This window comes from Hyperoodon ampullatus (genome assembly GCF_949752795.1).
Source record: "Hyperoodon ampullatus genome assembly, chromosome: 5".
Lineage (NCBI taxonomy): Eukaryota > Metazoa > Chordata > Mammalia > Artiodactyla > Ziphiidae > Hyperoodon > Hyperoodon ampullatus.
Window position 1 is genome coordinate 91,334,366 of NC_136918.1, and position 26,198 is coordinate 91,360,563.

Genomic DNA, 26,198 nt, shown 5'->3' on the forward strand with positions numbered 1-26,198 from the left:
GTAATCTCTCACAGTTCTAAAGGCTAGAAGTCTGAAATCAAGGCATTGGCAGGGTCGTGCACCCTCTGAATCTTGCAGGGAGTCCTTCCTTGCATTTTCCCAGCTTCTGGTGGTTTGTTGGCAATCATTGGTGTTCCTTAGCTTATAGATGCATCATTCCAATTCACCTCCTTCACATGGCATTTTCTCTGAGTCTTAACATCATCTTCCCTCTGTATCTGTCATTGTCCAAATTTCCAAATTTTTATGAGGACATCAGTCATATTAGATTCGGAACCACTCTAATGACCTCATTTTAACTTGACTACCTCTCTAAAGACCCTATTTCCAAGTAAGGTCACATTCCGAGGATTGGGGGTTAGGACTTCAACATATGTTTTTGGGGAGAGGGACACAATTTGACCCAAAACCCTAAGCCCTGCCAGAAGAATGAACTGTCAGGGCACTCATAGCTAGGATGCTGGGGAGAGAGAGAGGAACATTCGCTAGTGTTCCAGAATCATTTGCCTGCTCCTCCTGTTCCTGCTAAGCCATGCATTCCCTGAGCATCCCAGGATTCGAAAAAAAATGCTCCTGCCTCAGAGCCAGGAGATTTCAAACAATTCTGAGTGGCTGCTGACAGATATGATGAACTGTCAGGACTCTGGCTTCTCATGGAAGGTTATGTAAGCGACACAAAGCAAGAATTCTTAAATGGTTGCCATTCTCATGGAATCAGGAGAAGCCATAGTGGCTAGGACAAAAGCTCGATAAACATTTTTAGGGCACCCACCATAAGCTGAACAGGTATGCATGGTATAGACAGATGCAAAATATCTCCATTGTCCTAAACATGTGGAGATCTAAGTTAACAAACTGCAGTGCACTGCTGGGATTGTAGTGATAAAGCAAGCACACCCCTACAGAAAGCCTTCCCTGATGATCCTAGACTTAGGTAGATGCACAGTATGCTTAATCTGAGTCATGAAAGACATGGAAGAAGTCAGCCAAGTAGAGAGAAAAGTCAAGGGCAGAGGCTTGGGGAAAAGAGGGAATTTAGGATGCTAAGGAAAATTGATACACTTACTATAGCACACGGTCGGGGGTAGGAGAGATCAGCAGAGTTGATGCTAAGGGAGAGGCAGGTAGAGCAGGTCACCAGGGATCTTGATTTTGAGACTGATGGAGTTTGAATTCTATCATGCAGCTAATGGGGGTCTGCTGAAGAATTGTGAGTAACTGGGAGGGAAGTTATTAGATTTGCCTTTTAGGAAGTTTACTCTGGTGATTTTTGTGAAGGATGGATTAATGCAACTAGGGACAGATGTGCCATGCTCTAGGATATTTAGAAACATCTGTGGGATCATTTTGGTTGCCATAGAGACTGGGAAGTACCACTGACATTTAGTGGGCAAGATCCAAAGATACTAATGCTCCTGCAAGATACAGGATAATTCAACATCCCAAAGAATTGCCCCTCCTAGAATGCCAGCTGTGACCCCACTGAGAAACACTGGATAAAAGGAAGTATTAATATAAACCAAAGATGTACCTGCTGGAAGGCACTGCGTTTAGTTTGTGCCTACAGTTTGTGCCCATGTGCATGACACGATCCTATTAGGATACCATGTGGTATAAAACAAATAGGCTATACGTTATGCATAATTCCCAACAGGCTAACTTACTTCAATATTTTCTTTATCTCTCAAGAAAACTTAACTAAATACAATGAGTGGGAATCTTATAAAGTAGAATATTGAATTTTTAAGAAGTAAATCATTCACTATCTGTAGTACTTAATATCTATTGGTAACAAATTATTTGCCATGCATGTTATAACTGATGATATACCAGCGGGTCCCAATATGATGAAAAACCACTAGCCTAGAGAGAGATAAGGACATCAACCAGAGCAAAAGCAGACATAGAAAGAAGGAGATAGATTTGAAAAAAAAGAAAGAAAATTAGGTAATAGACCTGATCTCCAGAGCAGAGTTTCTGAAACTTTACACGTATAAGAGAAACTAACACAAAAATGCACATTCCCAGGCCTCGCCCCAGACCCACTGAATCAGAATCTCTGCAGTAGGAGGAATCAAATGAGTTTTCGGTGATGCTGCCAGTGCAGAAACTACCCTTTGAGCAGCTCTGGTCTAGGTGACGTGTGGCTCACAAAGGACTTCTCCCCCACCTTAGCCATTGGTGGCCCCCTTGCAGTTACTGGAACACCGTTAACCTTCTGATTGACATACAATGAGTATTTTCTAGAATCTTCTGCATCCCCAGATTTCTAGCCTAGAGCAAACATATGAGGCCAAACTTATCCTTGTCTAATTACATGTGTCCTTTTTCAAACCTGAGCTGTGACAATCTAGACTGCTCTTCTGCACAGTACTCCCTCACCCCCTGCTTCCCGAACGGAACCAATCATTCAGCTTGAAAAGATTTTAACCATCAACTCCCTAGCAGATTTTAAATGATTCTATGTATAAACGAATCACCATTTATATTGCACCTTTCTTTACTAAGAAAGAATTTCTGTGGAGTTATGTGCAGTGAGCATCCCAGCATACTCCAGGAAATACCCTCATCCCTCCAGGCCACATCCATGGCAGTGGGAGGCCTGAGGCACACAGAGCCTGGCTCTCCATAAGGACAGAGGAAGCAACCTTGATGAAGATGCTTCACGCCATCAAGGAAGTAGGGTAGAACCTATGAGGCTGGAATATCTTTCTTCCTATTTCCAAAGGCTTAATCTTGCCACTGAGAGAGGCACTAGCTAGAGGAAAAGTGAATGAACAGAAGAGAAATTAAAAATAGGAAGGCTATGCCTTTTAAATCCATTCTCTATGCTAAGATTTCACACCCTCAGAAAAACTGTGCTACAAACACAGACCAAAAAGGACTTTCAGCCTGTAATGTCACAACCCAGGAAGGAAAGAATTAGAGCAGCATCAGCCAAAGAACACAAAGAATCCTCCAGTGTAATGGAGGTTTCTCAGGCCTGGAGGATGAGGCTCATCTAAATTGCTTTTCCCACCCCCTCCCTGCAAAATTAATAGAAGCAGAGGTAGATAATGAGGAAGATTGTCTTCCCCTGGAGCAGCATGCAGGAAACTGATTTTTATTCCCCAAACCCCTGCTTTCCACATGTCTGCTTTTGACCCTGACTTCTGCTCTGGGACACTTGCTTCTTCCCCATCAAAGAGCAAAAGGCAGAAAAACATATTCCTCAACCAGCTGAAAACCAAACACATGTTTGGGGCTTGTAGGTTGTCTGGGTTCATTTCTCCTTTCTGACTCAGGCTGTCATCTCTCCAGTACTAAACCTCTAATGGATGAAATCCCTTGCATTCAAGTCTAACGTGGTCTCCTGGGCCTGGAAGTATTGCTTCATGAGTACGGCCGAGGAGAGGAAAACACGCTCCTGGCCAGAGACCCTCCCGTTGCATGTCCTGAACAGACCAGCTTGCGTCTGCACCACTGATCTCAACTTGCCTGATGAGGATGCTGCTTTTCCTTAGAACACGAGTCTCCTCAGCCAGAAGAAGAAACTGGAGGTTGATGTTGCCAGGATGCAGAAGGAAGCTGAAGAGGCGATGCAAGGGTGTCAAAGTGCAGAAGAGAAGGCCAAGAAGGCAGCCACCCACCGAGGTGGGTCCATTGACTGCCTGCTTACTCCTGTCTTTCAGAGTTGATGGGAGCAGTAGCCAAGGGGCAGGGGCAAAGCTGCAGACAAATAGGATTCCATTGATTCTCCATATAGCTAGGGGGAGGTTAGCTGACCCCTCTGCCTCTGTCCCCATGTTGAAAAATTAGGCCAACTGGCTCCTCCCTTCCACCCTGTCCACACAATGAAAAGGAGCAGCTGAATTGCCATAGGCAAAATCGTATGAAACCAAGAGATTTTTTAAAAAGTTAGTCTACTTTCCACTTTCGAATCAATATATCTAGTGTCTAGAAACAATTCCTCTTGTGTTTCCTTACCCATAGCTATTTTTCCTAGGGTCTGTAATAGCTTTATGATGATCTGCAAAGAATGCTTATTTCACTTATTTTTTAAATTATTTATTTATTTATTTATTTATTTTTGGCTGCGTTGAGTCTTCATTGCTGTGCACGGGCTTCTCATCGCAGTGACTTCTCTTGTTGCAGAGCACGGGTTCTAGGCATGCGAGCTTCAGTAGTTGTGGCTCACGGGCTGCAGAGCGCAGGCTCAGTTGTTGTGGCACATGGGCTTAGTTTCTCCACAGCATGTGGGATCTTCCCGGACCAGGGCTTGAACCCATGTCCCCTGCATTGGCAGGTGGATTCTTAACCACTGCGCCACCAGGGAAGTCCCTATTTCACTTATTTTTTTACAGCCCATACTGTTGCTTCAGTAACAGAGTCAGGTTGGTGAAGAAGGACTTCAGGATTGGTGTACCTTCGTTATCTGCAAGTTTAAAATTGTTGATAGTGGTGCTTTTCCTGAATGAGGCTAAGCTCAGGGTTGGCTGCCAGCCTTGACTGTACCTTTGTGGGAACTGGAAAAATACACCCACTGGACCCCCACTGTGGGTAGATGCAGACTTCTCTCAAAAGGCATGGCAAGCAGAAGGCAATACTCAGCAAAAAAAAAAAAAAAAATGTCATGGAGGAGGGAGGTGAGAAGTCTGTGTGTGAAGAACCCAGCCTTGCAAGTGCCAGTGCTTGCTGAGCAGAGCTTGGGCTTGATTTCAGCCTCCACCCACTCCATCCCCATCAGGTGGTTCTGTATAGTCCATCAGACACACACATGCAGCAGCCCTGACCTTGCCCTGTGAATGAAAACTGATCCTCTTGCTAAAATGTATATGGGAATCGAGGAGACAAGAATATTCAATTAGATTTTACATTAGTCATTTTAAAATTCAAAAGGAGGGAAAAGCTTACTGAGTTATTTAGCATTTGGGGAGCTAAACAAAACTTTTGCACCAAATCCTAGTTACCAGATCACTGTAGAATCCAGAAGAATGGGGAAGCATGCCTAGCACTCAGCCGTTTTGTATCAAAGCAGACACCTTCTGATGGAAAAGAGGTGTGTGAAAGCTTGAAAGCGTTTGGCCAAGGAAAAAATAATATGCTTAATATTCATGAAAATCCACATAGATAGAAAGGAATAAAAAGAGCTTTTACTCCTGCTTGGTAGGTATATGCAGTCACACGTTAGGAAGACTATCTGCATAACCTCACCTTTATAAGATTTCCTTGACAATGTTGAAAAACGAACTTACTACCTCTTTCCTCGCTTTAATAGTAGTTCAGCTGTGAGTTCCAACCCCACATAGCGGAACCCAGTTACCTCCGTCATTCATTCTTTGCCCCCACCATCTACACAGACGTCTCACACTTAAATTATACAGATGGTTGGTAACCTGATAGACAGAGAAACTTTGTCTGGGAGGGCAGTGTTCTTACATTAAAGGCACTGAGAGAGTCATGAAACAGTTCTTAATAATTGCAGCAAGACACCAAGCCCTTAGTATACATAGCCAAAGCCAAGAGTGGGCTTCACAAGAATTAACCCTCCTCGTGCCAGCTTATTGGCACCGAGAGCCTCAGTTGCTACCAAATTCCTGGAGCCTAAATTTGTTTGCAGTTGCGAGTCACAGGATTATAGAAGTGAGACGTGAGAAAGGTTCTCACAGGCACTCCACACATTTCCTGGTGCGTGATGTTACAGGACGTGTCCTGGTGCTTTGCTCAGTTAAAAGCTGTGCCTTCAGTTGGTCATCTTTCTTTCAGTACAGGTGTTGTATAATAATATTCACATGGTGTTTCATCTCTGGTCTGTTTCCACCACCCCTCACCCTAATCTCCAGTAGCTGCTGCTGCTATCGTGATTGCCTTATGGTTAACAAACTCGAGGGCCATAGAGGTTAGGGAGAGCATGGTGGGAAGAGATTAAGTACACAAAGGCAAGGCATGGCACCTAGTCACATCAGGAACAGAAGACTGTGGGTAGAAATGTTAAGCTTGATTGGCTTCTGGACTGTCTCAGTCCCTTTCCTTCTTTTCTAGGTAGCAAACATGTCAGAAGAACTGAAGCCAAGGGACAAGATACCAATGCCCACTTGGAGAGGATGAGAAAGAACATGGAGCAGACAGAGACTTACAGGAGAGGCTGGATGATGCTGAGCAGACTGCCATGATAGGGAATAGAAAGCAAAGCCAGAAACTCGAATCCAGGGTAGGAGTTTGCCTGCATAATCATGGGGTCTTGACACCTCCCACTTCGAAGCCTTATTGTCCCGTAATATCACACCAGATAGTCCCTACCTCCTGCCTCACTTTTGCTTGTAACATGTTCAGATCTTTGACAGTGTCAGAGCTCAGTATATTCTTTCATTCTTCTTGACTTTGGGCCACTAAATAGGACTTTTCTTGGACTGGGTGCAATCCGCCATCCTGCTAAGTGACAGTGAGGTTCCACCCACTCACCTGACCCAGCTCTAGGGCCCCCCACAGCCAGGGAGACCAACTGTTTCCAAACACACCCTCACAGTCTTGCTTCTGTGCCTTTGATCCTGTTATTTCCTCTGTGGAGAATGCCCGTTTCCTAACAGCCAGAGAAAGGGGAGGGAAATAACTAAATCAAGGATCAAAAAAGACTTAGTGAAAATATAGTAAGGCCTGACAGAAATGATGTAGTACCTGCCTCCAGGGAGCTCAAAAATAAATAGGAAGACCTAGCTTGAAAATAGGATTTTTAAAATTATTGAATCCATTTCAGTGACACCGTATAGGTCATGTGACAAATGCTATAAGGATGGAAAGAATATTAGACTGGGATTTCATGGTTCAGAAGGGCCCCAGAAAAATAACGTATTGCCTTTGCACATGTATGGTATATCCGTATAATGGAATACCAGTGCACATTTACGGTACATCCATATCATCACACTGATTAGAAAGGAGTGAGGAAGAGCTCTGTAATGTCCCGGAGATCATGGCTAGTGGTATAATGATGAAAAAAGGTACAGGCGATGTTGAGAGTATACAAACTTCTGTGCAAGAAAGAGGGGAAATATGAAGACATGCACACATGCTTGTATTTTCAAAAAGAATTGGTGACAGAATAAAACAAGGACTAATAAAAACAGTTACTCATAGGAGGAGAACACAGAGATAAAAGCTAGACCTTCTGAATGCAACTTGCGTAGTTGGTGTGATTGCAAAATCATATGAAACACACCCTCCCCCTTCAACCCCCTACCCCGTGTGCTGCTTTATGTCTCTCCATACCACTTATCACCATCTAACATAGTCTCTATTTTACTTTGTTTCGTTTGTGTGTTTCCCTTCCTTAGAATGGATGCTTATAGAGGGGAGAGATTTTTGTCTGTTTTGTTCCCTGCTGTATCCCTGGCCCTGGTGTCTGGTGCATAGTAGGCAACAAATATTTGTTGAATGAATATTATGTTAACCTTGGTTGTATAACTCTGTAAGGCTGCAGGCCAGCTGTTCATCTGCACTACAGCTCTCCCACAAAGCAGGGCTATGGGGCTGTGGGTGACATATGTGTGACAAAAACTCAGAGTCTGATTTCTTTAGAGCGTCAGAGCTTAACATGGAGAAAGAAGCTTAAGATGAGGCAGTACATTGGCTGAATCCTTAAAGAGTGCTATATATAGCTTATTCTCTCTATATACTTACGTACATTCGTAATACATACGTGTGTGTAATTTTGTAATCCAAGAGGGGAAGTTTATCACCTCTGCATGGATTAGCCTTTCACATCCTTGAGTCTAAACAGCCCTTTTATGAGCTCACATCGTTCAGCCAGCTCACTTTTGGCAAGGCGGTTTTCCCAGAGAGTTTGCCCTGTTTCACCACGGCCAGAATGAGAGTGCACCCGTCTTCCCTGATGGTGTCACTATTTCAAATGATCCTGCCGACAGGCAAATGCAATGCCCGCCTGGCTTGCTGGCTGCCCGCCTGTCATCTGAGACCGTGGTTTGCTTGCAGGTCCGTGAACTGGATGGTGAACTGGAAAGCGAAGTCTGACGCATCGCGGAGGCCCAGAGGGGAGCCCGCAGGTTTGGGCGATGCATCAAAGAGCTGACCCACCAGGTACTCCAGAAAGCCACTCCCTGTTCGCCTGGCTGCGCTCTACCCTGGGCAGATGTGCTCCTTCAAGTCTGAAACGACCCCCTAGGTCTCCTGTAGTTCTCTCTCCATCTTTGCTCTCCTTCAGCGGGAGACATCAACCTTCCCTTCCAGGGCTCCTGTGCTATTATTGGTTTGGGATAGTCCCTTTTCAGAGCTCTCAGGAAGCAAAATGTGAGCAGCAAGTTGCAATTAGAAGTGAAAAGCTATTTATACTGTCCTTGTTTTTTCGCACATAATGCCTGCAGCACTTTCAGAAAGACGTCTTCCTGTGAGAGGCTGAGTGAGAACAATGTGTAAATGAAGTGACTGGCAGAGACGGGGAAGGGGGGGCGACTCAGCCAGCAGGTTGCATGGGACGCTAGCTAAATTGGAGCAGGGGACATTTCCACTCTTGTTTTCTGGCCTCATGAACACTCCAGGCCACCGAGGACTCTGGTGCTGGTGCCAGGTGGAAACAGCAAATGCTGAGAGGCCCCTGCAGCTTTCTGACTGTTTCCCTGTGGACTAGCCTTGGTCTAAGCAAATAACTGAAAAGAAGTGGGCAGACTTCTTACCAGTAACTAATGTATTGCCAAAATAGCAACGTACTCCTTCACTTGTGTTTTCATTTTCTAGCCTTTCTTCCCTTTTCTTCAAATGGAGAAGACCAGAGATTCCATGGTAGCAGAGGCACAGTCTTGCTCACCACTCTGGGACCAGCACCTTCCTAGCACAGAGTAAGTGCACGTGTTTCGGTTGTTAAACACAGATGCCAAAGGTCACTTTCTAGCCCTCTCCGCTGCACAGTACAGCTTGTTCCAATGAAAAGGCAAACTCATCCTAGGTGCCCGCTTTACAGCAACGGGGACAGCACTCACGCAAGATCTGCTGGTCCCTGAGGTTGAGTTGGTGTCAAAGGCATCAATGTCTTCCTTCCTTGCAGTAGGAAGGATAGTGTTGATAAGAAAGCAGAACGCTTCAGAAGCATCATCTTGGGCTAATTAAGATGAAATGAAGTGAGCTATTTGCACAGTTCTTCTTTGCTGAATAAGTGGTTCTTTTCTAAGGCGAGTCGGTCTGACACTGGGGAATGCGCCCATGGAATGTGTGGCTGAGGAAGTAAACACCTGGGGAACGTGAAAGGTGTGCTATTCTACTCCTTTTTTGAGCAAGGATAAGAAGACATGAGGAAGCAAAATGCTGCTTGTTAATTATGTCTGGCTCTTTCTTTCTATTTTCCTATGGATTATTCTTACAGTTTTCTTCTGTAAACAGGTTCATCATACAACAATACACCAAAGTTATACTTTCTTTGGTTTCTGTTGTCCCAAGGAATACAGTCTTATTCTATTGTATTTTTATCTTTGTTTCTTGGTAGCAGTAATCTTAGTGTTTCCATTGTACTAGTATGGTGGTGTATTTCTTAATTTCTTCCAAGTGTCTGCCCAATGTTTAGAGTATATCTATTCAATTATGCAGTGATTTTCTGCCATCAAGTCAGATAATACCTATTGAGTACCTTTTTTTTTTTTTTTTTTTTTGCGGTACACGGGCCTCTCACTGTTGTGGCCTCTCCCGTTGCGGAGCACAGGCTCCGGACGCGCAGGCTCAGCGGCCATGGCTCACGGGCCCAGCCGCTCTGCGGCATGCGGGATCCTCCCGGACCGGGGCACGAACCCATGTCCCCTGCATCGGCAGGCGGACTCTCAACCACTGTGCCACCAGGGAAGCCCCTTGAGTACCTTTTTATGCAAGATAACAGGCTAGACCCTGTCAGTTTAAAGAGACATTACAGAGCTCTCCACGTTCTTTGATATCAATGCCTGGTTTTGAAATGTTCAAGGTAGATGTCGAGTCAACTCGATCTATTCTCCTTTAACATCAAAATAACCATCAGGACTATGAGACGGGGTGTTTTGTGATAGTACATTGTAGATGCCATTATGAAATGTCATTTTGAAAGGGCCATAAATATGGTTTTCCTTTCCTAGGAAAAATCCTCCAGGAAGATCATACTGTATTGGAAGAGGGAATCAAGTGTCACCCCATCCACAATAGTTCTATGGCCAGTCCCCACTGAGCATTTATCTTCCCCAGTATGTCCCTCTAGCATCTGGAAATTCATCCTATCTTCCTCTCTCCAGTGTCTAAAAAGGTATGCTCTAAAGCAGGACATAGGATTAGGAACCTGTGCTCGTCATAGAAGGTAAAGACAGTTTTCCTCCCCTCCTCCCACCTCTCCATCCACCTGCTCCATGTTACCTTTGTCTGCTTCCTATATTCAGGGATCTGTATGTAGATGTTATTTAATCCTTACCAATCTAAATATGGATATAGTATCTTCATTTCTAGGGATAAGAAAACAACATTTAGTCTTGGGTGTGTTCTCCAGGAAACAGATGCCAGGATGGAGTTAAAGTACAAGAGATTTATTGAAGGTAACACCTGGGAAAGATAAAGGGGAGAGCAAGCAGGCTGAGGCAGAGGAAGCTTTCAGAGCACCTTGCGAGTCTGACACCTGTGAAAGGAAAGGGTGAAGGAAGGAGGATGGGCTAGAAGGAGCCTCCGGTTGCAGTGCACCTCTGGGCAAGTCTCCGGCACATAGATTGCTGTAAGAAGTCCCATGCTGGGCAAAAATGCCGGATCCTGATAACTTGGCTGTGCCCCACTATCAGCTGGGGGCTGCTTGGGGAGTGTGTGGTCTCAGTATAAGTGCTACAGCAGATCCCAAAGGCACTGCAGTTGGAGGGTTTCAGGTCCCTGCACTCCTCACAGCTGAATGGCAGGTTGTTTTCTTGAAGGGAAATCTGAGCCCTGCACAACTATGGCAACCACAGTTACTTAATGCCTTGGTGGGAGCTGAGATGTGAACCTAAACCTAACAAAGGCTTTGCCTCCCCACGTGGGGGGAACATCAATATCAGCAGCCACCTAGCCTTTTTCAGTTTTCTTCTGTGTGGCCTCCTTTACCACATACTAAATTTACTCACCTGAGTAAATTGGTTTTAAGCAGTTAAACCTCTATTGGGTTTGGAATTCCCTATGACCACATAATTCTGTGAGTCTTCAAGTTTCTTAAACCTGAGAGGTAGAGAGCTAGGCAGATTAAAACAAAGAGGGATTTTATCTAGAAAGTAGACATCTCATTTCCCCAATCCGGTTATTTCTTATATATTGGCCCCTGCCTTAGGAAGTTTAAAATGAGTAATTAATTATCTACTGTCAGATTGTACTTTAAGGTGGGAGTGGGGGAGGAGTGCTCTAGGCAACATGAAGAGTTGGTTAAACCAAACTCTCCTTCCTCCTTCCCTTCCTTCATATATATATATATATATATATATATATATATATATATATATATATATATATATATATATATATAACAGATAACATTGTATCACTTTGGAGTATACAACTTAATGATTTGATATATGTTTACATTGCAATATGATTATTACAACAAGTTTAGTTAACACCCATCACCCCACATAGTTGCAATTTTTTTTCTTGTGATGAGAACTCTTAAGATCTATTCTCTTAGCAACTTTCAAATATACAATATAGCATTGTTAACTATCGTCACCATGCTCTATATTATATTCCCAGGACTTATTCATCCTATAACTAGAAGTTTGTACCTTTTGACCACAATCACCCATTTCCCCCACCCCCCAATCACCCCCTCTGGCAGCCCCTAATCTGTTCTCATATTTATGTGAGTTCAGTTTCTTAGACTCCACATATAGATGAGATAATATAGTCTTTCTCTGACTGATTTATTTCACCTATTATAATGCCCTCAATCCATGTTGTCACAAATGACAGGGTTTCCATCTTTTTTATGGCTGAGTAATATTCCAGTGTGTGTGTGTGTGTGTGTGTGTGTGTGTGTGTGTGTGTACACACACCACATCTTCTTTTCTGTTCATCTGTTGATGGATACTTAGATTGCTTCCATATTTTGGCTACTGTAAATACTGTTGCCATGAACATGGGGGTGAAGATATCTTTTTGAGATAGTGATTTCATTTCCTGCAGATAAATACCTATAAGAGGAATTGCTGGATCATATGGTAGTTCTATTTTTACTTTTTTTGAGGAAACTCAATACTACTTTTCATAGTGGCTACACCAATTTGCATTCCTACCAAAAGTGTACAAGGACTCCTTTTCTTCACATTCTCACCAACACTTGTTATTTCTTATTTTTTTGATGACAGCCATTCTAACTAGTGTGAGATGATATCTCATTGTGGTCTTCATTTGCATTTCCCTGATGATTAGTGATGTTGAGTACCTTTTGATGAACCTCTTGGCCATTTGTATGTTTTCTTTGGAAAACTGTCTACTCAGATCATCTATCCATTTTTTTTTTTACATCTTTATTGGAGTATAATTGCTTTACAATGGTGTGTTAGTTTCTGCTTTTTAACAAAGTGAATCAGTTATACATATACATATGTTCCCATATCACTTCTCTCTTGAGTCTGCCTCCCACCCTCCCTATCCCACCCCTCTAGGTGGTCACAAAGCACCAAGCTGATGTCCCTGTGCTATGCAGCTGCTTCCCACTAGCTATCTATTTTACGTTTGGTAGTGTATATATGTCCATGCCACTCTCTCACTTTGTCACCGCTTACCCTGCCCCCTCCCCATATGCTCAAGTCCATTCTCTAGTAGGTCTGTGTCTTTATTACTGTCTTAGCCCTAGGTTCTTCATGACATTTATTATTTCTTAAATTCCATATATATGTGTTAGCATGTGGTATTTGTCTTTCTCTTGCTGACTTACTTCACTCTGTATGACAGACTCTAGGTCCATCCAACTCATTACAAATAGCTCAGTTTCGTTTCTTTTTATAGCTGAGTAATATTCCATTGTATATATGTACCACATCTTCTTTGTCCATTCATCTGTTGATGGACACTTAGGTTGTTTCCATTTCCTGGCTATTGTAAACAGAGCTGCAATGAACATTGTGGTACATGACTCTTTTTGAATTATGGTTTTCTCAGGGTATATGACCAGTAGTGGGATTGCTGGGTCGTATGGTAGTTCTATTTTTCATTTTTTAAGGAACCTCCATACTGCTCTCCATAGTGGCTGTATCAATTTACATTCTCATCAACAGTGCAAGAGGGTTCCCTTTTCTCCACACCCTCTCCAGCATTTATTGTTTGTAGATTTTTTGATGATGGCCATTCTGACTGGTGTGAGGTGATATCTCATTGTAGTTTTGATTTGCATTTCTCTAATGATTAATGATGTTGAGCATTCTTTCATGTATTTGTTGGCAGTCTCTATATCTTCTTTGGAGAAATGTCTATTTAGGTCTTCTGCCCATTTTTGGATTGGGTTGATTGTTTTTTTGTTATTGAGCTGCATGAGCTGCTTGTAAATTTTGGAGATTAATCCTTTATCAGTTGCTTCATTTGCAAATATTTGCTTCCATTCTGAGGGTTGTCTTTAGGTCTTGTTTATGGTTTCCTTTGCTGTGCAAAAGCTTTGCAGTTCCATTAGGTCCCATGTGTTTATTTTTGTTTTTATTTCCATTTCTTTAGGAGGAGGGTCAAAAAGGATCTTGCTATGATTTATATCATAGAGTGTTCTGCCTATGTTTTCCTCTAAGAGTTTGATATTTTCTGGCCTTACATTTAGATCTTTAATCCATTTTGACCTTATGTTTGTGTATGGTGTTAGGGAGTGATCTAATCTCATACTTTTACATGTCCCTGTCCAGTTTTCCCAGCACCACTTATTGAAGAGGCTGTCCTTTCTCCACTGTACATTCCTGCCTCCTTTATCAAAGATAAGGTGACCATATGTGCATGTGTTTATCTCTGGGCTTTCTATCCTGTTCCATTGATCTATATTTCTGTTTTTGTACCAGTACCATACTGTCTTGATTACTGTAGCTTTTTACTATAGTCTGAAGTCAGGGAGCCTGATTCCTCCAGGTCCGTTTTTCATTCTCAAGGTTGCTTTGGCTATTCGGGTTCTTTTGTGTTTCCATAAAATTTTGAAATTTTTTGTTCTAGTTCTGTGAAAAATGTCAGTGGTAGTTTGATAGGGATTGCTTTGGGTAGTAGAGTCATTTTCACAATGTTGATTCTTCCAACCCAAGAACATGGTATATCTCTCCATCTATTTATATCATCTCTAATTTCTTTCATCACTGTCTTATAATTTTCAGCATGGAGGTCTTTTTTCTCCTTAGGTAGGTTTATTCCTAGATATTTTATTCTTTTTGTTACAATGGTAAACGGGAGTGTTTTCTTGATTTCACTTTCAGATTTTTCATCATTAGCGTATAGGAATGCCAGAGATTTCTGTGGATTAATTTTGTATCCTGCTACATTACCAAATTCACTGATTAGCTCTAGTAGTTTTCTGTTAGCATCTTTAGGATTCTCTATGTATAGTATCATGTCATCTGCAAAAAGTGACAGCTTTACTTCTTCTTTTCTGATTTGGATTCCTTTTATTTCCTTTTCTTCTCTGATTGCTGTGGCTAAAACTTCCAAAACTATGTTGAATAAGAGTGGTGAGAGTGGGCATCCTTGTCTTGTTCCTGATCTTAGTGGAAATGCTTTCAATTTTTCACCATTGAGAATGATGTTGGCTGTGGGTTTGTCACATATGGCCTTTATTATGTTGAGGTAAGTTCCCTCTATGCCTACTTTCTGGAGGGTTTTTATCATAAATGGGTGTTGAATTTTGTCGAAAGCTTTCTCTGCATCTATTGAGATAACCATATGGTTTTTCTCCTTCAATTTGTTAATATGGTGTATCACGTTGATTCATTTGCATATATTGAAGAATCCTTGCATTCTTGGAATAAACCCCACTTGATCATGCTGTATGATCCTTTTAATGTGCTGTTGGATTCTGTTTGCTAGTATTTTGTTGAGGATTTTTGCATCTATGTTCATCAGTGATATTGGCCTGTAGTTTTCTTTCTTTGTGACATCCTTGTCTGGTTTTGGTATCAGGGTGATGGTGGCCTCGTAGAATGAGTTTGGGAGTGTTCCTCCCTCTGCTGTATTTTGGAAGAGTTTGAGAAGGAAAGGTGTTAGGTCTTCTTTAAATGTTTGATAGAATTCGCCTGTGAAGCCATCTGGTCCTGGGCTTTTGTTTGTTGGAAGATTTTTAATCACAGTTTCAATTTCAGTGCTTGTGATTGGTCTGTTCATATTTTCTATTTCTTCCTGATTCAGTCTCGGCAGGTTGTGCATTTCTAAGAATTTGTCCATTTCTTCCAGGTTGTCCATTTTATTGTCATATAGTTGCTTGTAGTAATCTCTCATGATCTTTTGTATTTCTGCAGTGTCAGTTGTTACTTCTCCTTTTTCATTTCTAATTCTATTGATTTGAGTCTTCTCCCTTTTTTCTTGATGAGTCTGGCTAATGGTTTATCAATTTTGTTTATCTTCTCAAAGAACCAGCTTTTAGTTTTATTGATCTCTGCTATCGTTTCCTTCATTTCTTTTTCATTTATTTCTGATCTGATCTTTATGATTTCTTTCCTTCTGGTAACTTTGGGAGTTTTTTGTTCTTCTTTCTCTAATTGCTTTAGGTGCAAGGTTAGGTTGTTTATTCAAGATGTTTCCTGTTTCTTAAGTTGGGATTGTATTGCTATAAACTTCCCTCTTAGAACTGCTTTTGCTGCATCCCATAGGTTTTGGGTTGTCGTGACTCCATTTTCATTTGTTTCTAGGTATTTTTTAATTTCCTCTTTGATTTCTTCAGTGATCACTTCGTTATTGAGTAGTGCATTGTTTAGCCTCCATGTGCTTGTATTTTTTACAGATCTTTTCCTGTAATTGATATCTAGTCTCATAGCATTGTGGTCGGAAAAGATACTTGATACAATTTCAATTTTCTTAAATTTACCAAGGCTTGATTTGTGACCCAAGATATGATCTATCCTGGAGAATGTTCCATGAGCACTTGAGAAAAATGTGTATTGTGTTGTTTTTGGATGGAATGTCCTATAAATATCAATTAAGTCCATCTTGTTTAACGTATCATTTAAAGCTTGTGTTTACTTATTTATTTTCATTTTGGATGATCTGTCAGTTGGTGAAAGTGGGGTGTTAAAGTCCCATCCTATGAATGTTTTACTGTCGATTTCCCCTTTTATGGCTGTTAGTATTTGCCTTATGTATTGAGGTGCTCCTATGTTGGGTGCATAAATATTTACAATTGTTATATCTTCTTCTTGGATCGATCCCTTGATGATTATGTAATGTCCTTCTTTGTCTCTTCTAAGAGTCTTTATTTTAAAGTCCATTTTGTCTGATATGAGAATTTCTACTCCAGCTTTCTTTTGGTTTCCATTTGCATGGAATATCTTTTTCCATCCCCTCACTTTCAGTCTGTATGTGTCTCTAGGTATAAAGTGGGTCTCTTGTAGACAGCATATATATGGGTCTTGGTTGTGTATCCATTCATCCAGTCTGTGTCTTTTGGTGGGAGCACTTAATCCATTTACATTTAAGGTAATTATTGATATGTATGTTCCTATTCCATTTTCTTAATTTTTCTGGGTTTGTTATTGTAGGTCTTTTCCTTCTCGTGTGTTTCTGCCTAGAGAAGATCCTTTAACATTTGTTGTTAAGCTGGTTTGGTGGTGCTGAACTCTCTCAGCTTTTGCTTGTCTGTAAACGTTTTAATTTCTCCATCAAATCTGAATGAGATCCTTGCTGGGTAGAGTAATCTTGGTTGTAGGTTTTTCTCCTTCATCACTTTAAATATGTCTTGCCAGTCCCTTCTGGCTTGCAGAGTTTCTGCTGAAAGATCAGCTGTTAACCTTATGGGGATTCCCTTGTGTGTTATTTGTTGTTTTTCCCTTGCTGCTTTTAATATGTTTTCTTTGTATTTAATTTTTGACAGTTTGATTAATATGTGTCTTGGCATGTTTCTCCTTGGATTTATCCTGTATGGCACTCTCTGTGCTTCCTGGACTTGATTAACTATTTCCTTTCCCATATTAGGGAAGTTTTAAACTATAATCTCTTCAAATATTTTCTCAGTCCCTTTCTTTTTCTCTTCTTCTTCTGGAACCCCTATAATTCGAATGTTGGTGCGTTTAATGTTGTCCCAGAGGTCTCTGAGACTGTCCTCTGTTCTTTTCATTCTTTTTTCTTTCTTCTGCTCTGCAGTAATTATTTCCACTATTTTATCTTCCAGGTCACTTATCCGTTCTTCTGCCTCAGTTATTCTGCTATTGATCCCTTCTAGAGTATTTTTAATTTCATTTATTGTGTTTTTCATCATTGCTTGTTTCACCTTTAGTTCTTCTAGGTCCTTGTTAAATGTTTCTTGCATTTTCTCTATTCTATTTCCTAGATTTTGGATCATCTTTACTATCATTATTCTGATGTTTTTTCAGGTAGATTGACTATTTCCTCTTCATTTGTTAGGTCTGGTGGGTTTTTATCTTGCTCCTTCAACCTCTGTGTGTTTTTCTTTCTTCTCATTTTGCTTATCTTACTGTGTTTGGGGTCTCCTTTTTGCAGGCTGCAGGTTTGTAGTTCCCGTTGTTTTTGGTGTCTGTACCCAGTGGCTAAAGTTGGTTCAGTGGGTTGTGTAGGATTCCTGGTGGAGGGGACTAGTACCTGTGTTCTGGTGGATGAGGCTGGATATTGTCTTTCTGGTGGGCATGTCCACGTCTGTTGGTGTGTTTTGGGGTGCCTGTGGCCTTATTATGTTTTTAGGCAGCCTCTCTGCTAATGGGTGGGGTTGTGTTCCTGTCTTGTTAGTTGCTTGGCATAGGGTGACCAGCACTGTAGTTTGCTGGTCGTTGACTGAAGCTGGGTGCTGGTGTTGAGATGGAGATCTCTGGGAGATTTTCGCTGTTTGATATTACGTGAGTTGGGAGGTGTCTTGTGGACCAGTGTCCTGAAGTTGGCTCTCCCACCTCAGAGGCACAGCACTGACTCCTGGCTGCATCACTAAGAGCTTTTCATCCACACGGCTCAGAATAAAAGGGAGAAAAAGTAGAAAGAAAGAAAGAGGATAAAATAAAATAAAATAAAGTAAGGTAAAATAAAATAAAGTTATTAAAATAAAAGAATATTTATTAAGGAAAAAAAAAACGGATGGATAGAACCCTAGGACAAATGGTGAAAGCAAAGCTATACAGACAAAGTCTCACACAGAAGCATACACATACACACTTACAAAAAGAGGAAAAGGGGAAAAAATAATAAATCTTGCTCTCAATGTCCACCTCCTCAATTTGGGATGATTCGTTGTCTATTCAGGTATTCCACAGATGCAGGGTACATCAAGTTGATTGTCGAGATTTAATCCGCTGCTCCTGAGGCTGCTCGAGAGATTTCCCTTTCTCTTCTTTGTTCTCACAGCTCCCGGGGTTCAGCTTTGGATTCGGCCCCGCCTCTGCCTGTAGGTCGCTGGAGGGCGTCTGTTCTTTGTTCAGACAGGACGTGGTTAAAGGAGCCGCTGATTCGGGGGCTCTGGCTCACTCAGGCCGGGGGGAGGGAGGGGTACGAAGTGTGGGGTGAGCCTGCGGCGGCAGAGGCTGGCGTGACGTTGCACCAGCCTGAGGCGCGCCGTGTGTTCTCCCGGGGAAGCTGTCCCTGGATCACGGGACCCTGGCAGTGGAGGGCTGCACATGCTCCCGGGAGGGGAGGTGTAGAGAGTGACCTGTGCTCGCACACTGGCTTCTTGGTGGCGGCAGCAGCAGCCCCAGCGTCCCACGCCCGTCTCTGGTGTCCGCGCTTTTAGCTGCGGCTCGCGCCCGTCTCTGGCGCTCCTTTAAGCAGCGCTCTTAATCCCCTCTCCTCGCGCACCAGGAAACAAAGAGGGAAGAAAAAGTTTCTTGCCTCTTCGGCAGGTCCAGACTTTTCCCTGGACTCCCTCCCGGCTAGCCGTGGTACACTAACCCTTTCAGGCTGTGTTCACGCCACCAACCCCAGTCCTCTCCCTGTGCTCCGACTGAAGCCCGAGCCTCAGCTCCCAGCCCCGCCGCCCTGGCGGGTGAGCAGACAAGCCTCTCGGGCTGGTTAGTGCTGGTCAGCACTGATCCTCTGTGCGGGAATCTCACCGCTTTTCCCTCTGCACCCCTGTTGCTGCACTCTCCTCCATGGTTCCGAAGCTTCCCCCCTCCGCCACCCGCAGTCTCCGCCTGCAAGGGGGCTTCTAGTGTGTGGAAACGTTTGCTCCTTCACGGCTCCCTCCCACTGGTGCCGGTCCCGCCCTATTCTTTTGTCTGTTTATTCTTTTTTCTTTTGCCCTGCCCAGGTACGTGGGGAGTTTCTTGCCATTTGGGAGGTCTGAGGTCTTCTGCCAGCGTTCAGTAGGTGTCCTGTAGGAGTTGTTCCACATGTAGATGTATTTCTGATGTATGTGTGGGGAAGAAGGTGATCTCCATGTCTTACTCTTCCGCCATCTTCGCCCTCTCTCCATCTATCCATTTTTAATCAGGTTTTTAATTTTTTTGATATTGTTGTGTAATTTCTTTATTTTTTTAGATATTAACCTCTTCTCAGATAAATGATGTGAAAATATTTTCTCCCATTCCACAGATTGCCTTTTCATTTTGTTGATAGTTTCCTTTGCTGTGTAGAAGTTTTAAAGTTTGATGTAGTCCCACTTGTTTATTTTTGCTTCTATTGCTTTTGCTTTTGGCGTCAAATAAAAAAAATCCTTGTCAAGACCAATGTGATGGAGCTTACCCTCTGTGTTGTCTTCTAGGAGTCTTATGATTCCAGGTCTTAGATTCAAATTTGTATCCATTTTGAGTTCATTTTTATGTATGGTGTAAGATAATGGTCAAATTTCATTCTTTTGCATATGGCTGTCCAATTTTCCCAACACCGTTTATTGTAGAGGTGGCTGTCTTTTACCCATTATATGTTCCTGACTCATTTGTCATAAATTGGCCATTTATATATGAGTATTTCTGGGCTCTCTTTTCTGTTCAGTTGATCTACATGTCTGTTTTTATTCCAATACCATACTGTTTCAATTACTATACCTTCGTAATATGTTTGAAATTGAAATCAGGGAGCATGATGCCTTCAGCTTTATTCTTCTTTCCAAGATTGCTTTGGCTATTTGGGGTCTTTTGTGGTTCCATTCTATTTCTGTGAAAGGTGCCATTGTTATTATGGTAGTGATTGCATGACTTTGTAGATTGCTTTGGGTAGTATGGATATTTTAACATTAATTCTTCCAATCCATGAGCACAGAATATCTTTCCACTTATTTGTGTCTTCTTCAATTTCTTTCATTAATGTCTTATAGTTTTCAGTGTGCAAATCTTTCACTCCCCTTGGTTAAATTTATTCCTAAGTATTTTATTCTTTTTGTTGCAATTATAAATGGTATTGTTTTCTTAATTTCTCTTTGTGATAGTTCATATTAGTGTACAGAAACATAACTGATTTTTGTATAATGATTTTGTATCCTGCAAATTTACTGAATCATTTTATTAGTTCTAACAGTTTTATTGAAGTCTTTAGGGTTTTCTATATAAAATATGTCATCTGTAAAGAGAGAGACTTTTACTTCTTCCTTTCCAATATGGATGCCTTTTATCTCTTTTTCTTGCCCAATTGCTCTGACTGGGACTTCCAGTACTATGTTGGATAAAAGTGGCAAGAATGGACATCCCTGTCTTGTTCTTGATCTGAGAGGGAAAGATTTCAGTTTTTCTTCACTGAGTATTATGACAGGTTTGGGTTTGTCATATATGACCTTTACTATGCTGAGGTATTTCCCCTCTATATCTACTTTGTTTAGAGGTTTTATCATAAATGAATGTTACATTTTGTCAAATATTTTTTGCTGACATTTTTGAGATGATCATATGATTTTTACCCTTCATTTTGTTAATGTGGTGTATCACATTTATTGATTTGCAGATGTTGAACCATCCTTGCATCACTGGAACAAATCCTACTTGATCATGGTGTATGATTCTTTTAATGTATTGTTGAATTCAGTTTGCTAATATTTTTTGAGGATTTTTGCATCTATATGCATCAGGGATATTGGCCTATGGTTTTCTTTTTTCGTGATGTCCTCTTCCAGTTTTGGTATCAGGGAAATCCTGACCTCAGAAAATGAGTTTGGAAGTGTTCCCTACTCTTCTATTTTTTGGTATAGTTGAGAAAATATTGGTATTCTTCTTTAAATGTTTGGTAGAATTCACCAGTGAAGCTGTCTGGTCCTGGACTTTTTATGTTGGGAGGTTTTTGATTACTGATTTAATGACCTAACTAGCAATTGGTCTGTTCAGATTTTCCATTTCTTCATGATTCAGTCATGGTAGGTTGTATGTTGTAAAATTTATCCATTTCTTCTAGGTTGTCCAAACTGTTGGTACATAATTGTTCCTAGTAGTCTCTTATGATCCTTTGTATTTCTATGGTATCAGTTATAACATCTCCTCTTTCATGTCTGATTTTATTTGAGTCCTCTCTCTTTTTTTCTTGGTGAGTCTAGTTAAGGGCTTGTCAATTTTGCTTATCTTAAAAAACAGCTCTTAGCTTCCTTGATCTTTTCTACTGTTTTTTTTTTTTAATCTCTGTTTATTTCCACCTTGATTTTTGTTAACTTCCTTCCTTCTATTAACTTTGGGCTTCATTTGCTCTTCTTTTTCTAGTTCCTTGAGGTGTAAAATTAGGTTGTTTATTTGAGGTTTTTCTTGTTTCCAAAATGTAGGCATTGGGACTTCCCTGGCAGTCCAGTGGTTAAGATTCCATGCTTTCCAGCTCATGCAGCTCAATATCAAAAAAACAAACAGCCCAATCCAAAAATGGGCAAAAGACCTAAATAGACATTTCTCCAAAGAAGATATACAGATTTCCAACAAACACATGAAGGAATGCTCAACATCATTAATCATTTGAGAAATGCAAATCAAAACTACAATGAGATATCATCTCACACCGGTCAGAATGGCCATCATCAAAAAATCTACAAACAATAAATGCTGGAGAGGGTGTGGAGAAAAGGGAATCCTCTTGCACTGTTGGTGGGAATGTAAATTGATACAGCCACTATGGAGAACAGTATGGAGGTTCCTTAAAAAACTAAAAATAGAACTACCATACAACCCAGCAATCCCACTACTTGGCATGTACCCTGAGAAAACCATAATTCAAAAAGAGTCATGTACCACAATGTTCATTGCAGTTCTATTTACAGTAGCCAGGACATGGAAGCAACCTAAGTGTCTATCAACAGATGAATGGATAAAGAAGATGTGGCACATATATACAATGGCATATTACTCAGCCATAAAAAGAAACGAAATTGAGTTATTTGTAGTGAGGTGGATGGACCTAGAGTCTGTCATACAGAGTGAAGTCAGAAAGGGAAAAACAAATACTATATGCTAACACATACATATGGAATCTAAGAAAAAAAATGGTCATGAAGAACCTAGGGGCAAGACGGGAATACAGATGCAGACCTACTAGAGAATAGACTTGAGGTTATGGGGAAGGGGAAGGGGAAGCTGGGACAAAGTGAGAGTGGCATGGACATATATACACTACCAAATGTAAAATAGATAGCTAGTGGGAAGCAGCTGCATAGCACAGGGAGATCAGCTCGGTGCTTTGTGACCACCTAGAGGAGTGGGATAGGGAGGGTGAGAGGGAGGGAGATGCAAGAGGGAAGAAATATGGGAATATATGTATATGTATAATTGATACACCTTGTTATTAAGGAGAAGCTAACACACCCATTGTAAAGCAATTATACTCCAATAAAGACATTAAAAAATTTAAAAGATTCCATGCTTCCACTGCAGGGGGCATAGGCTTGATCCCCAGTCAGGGAACTAAGGTCTTGTATGCCATGTGGCACAGCCTAAATAAATAAAGACATTTATCACTATGAACTTCCCTCTTAGAACTGCTTTTGCTGAGTCTCATAAGTTTTCATATGTTGTATTTTCATTTTCATTTGTCTCAAGGTATTTTTTATTTCTCTTTTGATTTCTTCTTTGACCCATTGGTTGTTCAGTAGCATGTTATTTAATCTCCATATATTTGTAAATTATTATTTTTTACTTGTAATTGGTTTCTAGTTTTATACATTGTGGTCAGAAAAGATACTCAGCATGATTTCAATCCTCTTAAATTTATTAAGAGTTTTTTTGTGGCCTAACATATCATGTATCCTGGAGAATGTTTTATGTGTGCTTGAAAATAATGTTTATTCTGTTGCTTTTGAATGAAATGTTCTTCATATGTCTAAGTCCATCTGATCTAACATGTCATTTAAGGCCAATGTTTCTTTAATGATTTTTTGTCTGCATGATCGATCTTTCTATGAAAGTGGGGTATTGAAGTCCCGTATGTTAATTGCTGTTTATTTCTTCCTTTAGGCCTGTTAATATTTGTTTTATAGATTTGGATACTCCTATGTTGGTGCATAAATATTCACAAATGTTGTATCATATTGTTAGACTTACCCCTTTATCATTATATAATGACCCATTTTGTCTCTTATTAGCCTTTGTCTTAAAGTCTACTTTCTCTGAAATAAGTATAGCTACCCCACCTTTATTTTGGTTTCATTTGCGTGGAATATCTTTTTCCATCCCTTTACTTTCAGTCTGTGTGAGCCCTTATATCTGAAATGAGTCTTTTGTAGGCAGCAGATAGATAGGTCTTGTTTTTTAATCTACTTGGCCACTCTGTGTGGAGTAGAGAATTTAGTCCATTTACATTTAAAGTAATGACTGATAGGTATGTACTTATTGCCCATTTGTTAATTGTTTTCTGACTGTTTTGTAAGTCCTTTGTTCTTTTCGTCTTCTCTTGTTCTCTTCAGTTGTGCTTTGATAATTTTCTGTAGTGGTATGCTAGATTCCTTTATGTTTTTCTTTTGTGTATCTACTATAGGGCTTTGCTTTGTGGTTACCATGAGGCTTACATAAAACAACCTGTATTTATAACAGTCTATTTCAAGTTGATAACAACTTAAGTTTTGTTGCATTCTAAAGGTCTACGTTTTAATCTCTCCCCACCTATGTTTTATATTTTTGATGTCACAATTTACATCTTTTTATCTTGTATATTCATTAGCAAGTTTTTGTAGTATAGTTATTTTTACCATTTTTGTCTCTTAATCCTAAATAGTAGATTTATAAGTGTTTATCTACCACCGTTACAATATTAGATTATTCTGAATTTAACCTATATTTATCTTTATCAGTGAGATTTATACATTACTGTTACACATGAGTGCCCTTCTGTTTCAGCTTAAAGTCCCTTAAACATTTCTTGTACGGCCAGTATAGTGGTGCTGAACTTCAGCTTTTGCTTATCTAGAAAACTGTTTATCTTTCCTTCAATTCTGAAGGACAACTTTGCCATTAGAGAATTCTTAATTGGCAGTTTTTTTTCTTTTAGCACTTTGAATATATTGTGCCACTTTCTTCTGGCCTGGAAAGTTCCTGCTGAAAAATCTGATAGTATTATGGAAGTTTCCTTTGTATGTAACAAGTAGTTTTTCTCTTGCTACTTTTAAGATTCTCTTTGTCTTTAACTTTTGACTATTTAATATAGTCTTGGTGTGGGTCTCTGTGGGTTCATCTCATTGGGAATTCCAGGCTTCCTGAATCTGGATGTCTGTTTCCCTCCTAGGTTAAGGAAGTTTTCAGCCATTATTTTTTCAAATCACTTTTATGCCCCTTTCTTTCTCTCTTCCCCTTCTGAGACCCTTATAATGCAAATGCTGGTCCACTTGATGTTATTCCATAAGTCCCTTATGCTGTCTTTACTCATTTTCTTTTTTTTTTCCTACTTTAATGGGATGAAGTCCACTGCCCTGTCTTGAAGTTCAATGATCCTTTCTTCTGCTTCATCTAGTCTACTGTTGAACGCCTCTATTTTTTAATTCAGTTATTCTATTCTTCATCTCTTTGATTTCTGTTTGGGGTACTTTCTTATATTTTCTCATTTTTGAAATGTTCACTTTGTTCATGCATTGTTCTCCTGAGCTTGGTGAGCATGTTCATTACCATTATTTTGAACTCTTTATCAGGTAAATCACTTTATCCTTTTCTGGGGTTTTATCTTGTTCCTTCATTTGGAACATATTCCTTTGTTTCTTAATTTTTTTTTACTCTCTGTGTTGGTTTATATGCGTCAGATAAAACAACTACCTCTCCCAGTCTTGAATGAGTAGGCTCATGTAAGAGAAGATCTTTATTGTTCAACCCTACCCTAGCTCTTGGTTGTCTATGAAAACTTTGTGATTGTCCAAGTGGCCTTCTTTGTTCTTAGTGGCTCCCAGTAGTTGAGGGTGTCCAAGAGCTGTCAGTGTCCCTCAGTCCAAGAGCTGTCAGTGTCCCTCAGTCAGTACCTAGATGCAGGCTGATTGGAAGCCATACCCTCAGGTGGGAGCTTTTAAAGTATGCAAATATACCTCTTCCAGGAAAGACTGGGGGACGGGAATTTCTGTTTCCTCTGTTCTGACCCTTGGGGTGACAGCCAGTTAAGAACTGTTTCTTTGTTTGCTACCATCCTGTTGTACCTGTGAACACAAGCCCTGCTGGTCACTGGAGACAGGATATCAAGGAATGTATCCTCTGGGCATCAGCTACAAAAGTCAGTGTACCAGACCTGTGCATAAGCTCCTTTCTCAGAGATACTGGTGACCTGGGTGGGGCATGTGAAGATGGTACCCACTGGCTTTCCCAGGCATTTCAGTCTTCTGCTACTGCCCTGGAAGGAGCGGGTGGTTGCTAGTTGGAAACTCTGTTTGTTGCAGTACTGTAGGACCCATGAACATAAGTCCTGCTGGCCACCAGAGCCAAGCTTTCAAGGGGTGTCCCCTGGGCAGCAGCTGTAAAAACTGGGCCACCAAATATGTGCACAAGTTCCTTTGCAAGAGATACCAGCATCTTGGAGTGAGGCAGAGGGACAGTGTGGAGATAGTGCCCACCAGCCTCCCTGGTCTCTGGAGAGTAATGCAGTCAGCCCCTTGATGTATGTTAAATTAGAAACCTTTCCCTTGGGCCGAAGCTACTAAGAGAAGCAAATAGGCCTCTTTCAAGAAAACACTGGGCATTTCTGTCTGCTGCCTCTGTGGTGTGTCCTGGGGGATAATGGTT

The 26,198-nt window shown here is 41.0% G+C and overlaps 1 protein-coding gene across 1 annotated transcript in view; it reads left to right on the top strand.

Annotated features, from left to right (window-relative positions):
* Positions 1-26,198, top strand: part of MYH15 (myosin heavy chain 15) — a gene marked incomplete at both ends in the record, with an annotated part of 182,920 nt that overhangs the window by 152,539 nt on the left and 4,183 nt on the right. The window contains 6 exon segments of the mRNA XM_079705269.1: positions 3,504-3,633; positions 6,026-6,048; positions 6,051-6,105; positions 6,108-6,190; positions 7,969-8,004; positions 8,008-8,073. Of these exon segments, the coding sequence (XP_079561395.1) occupies positions 3,504-3,633; positions 6,026-6,048; positions 6,051-6,105; positions 6,108-6,190; positions 7,969-8,004; positions 8,008-8,073 (393 nt within the window).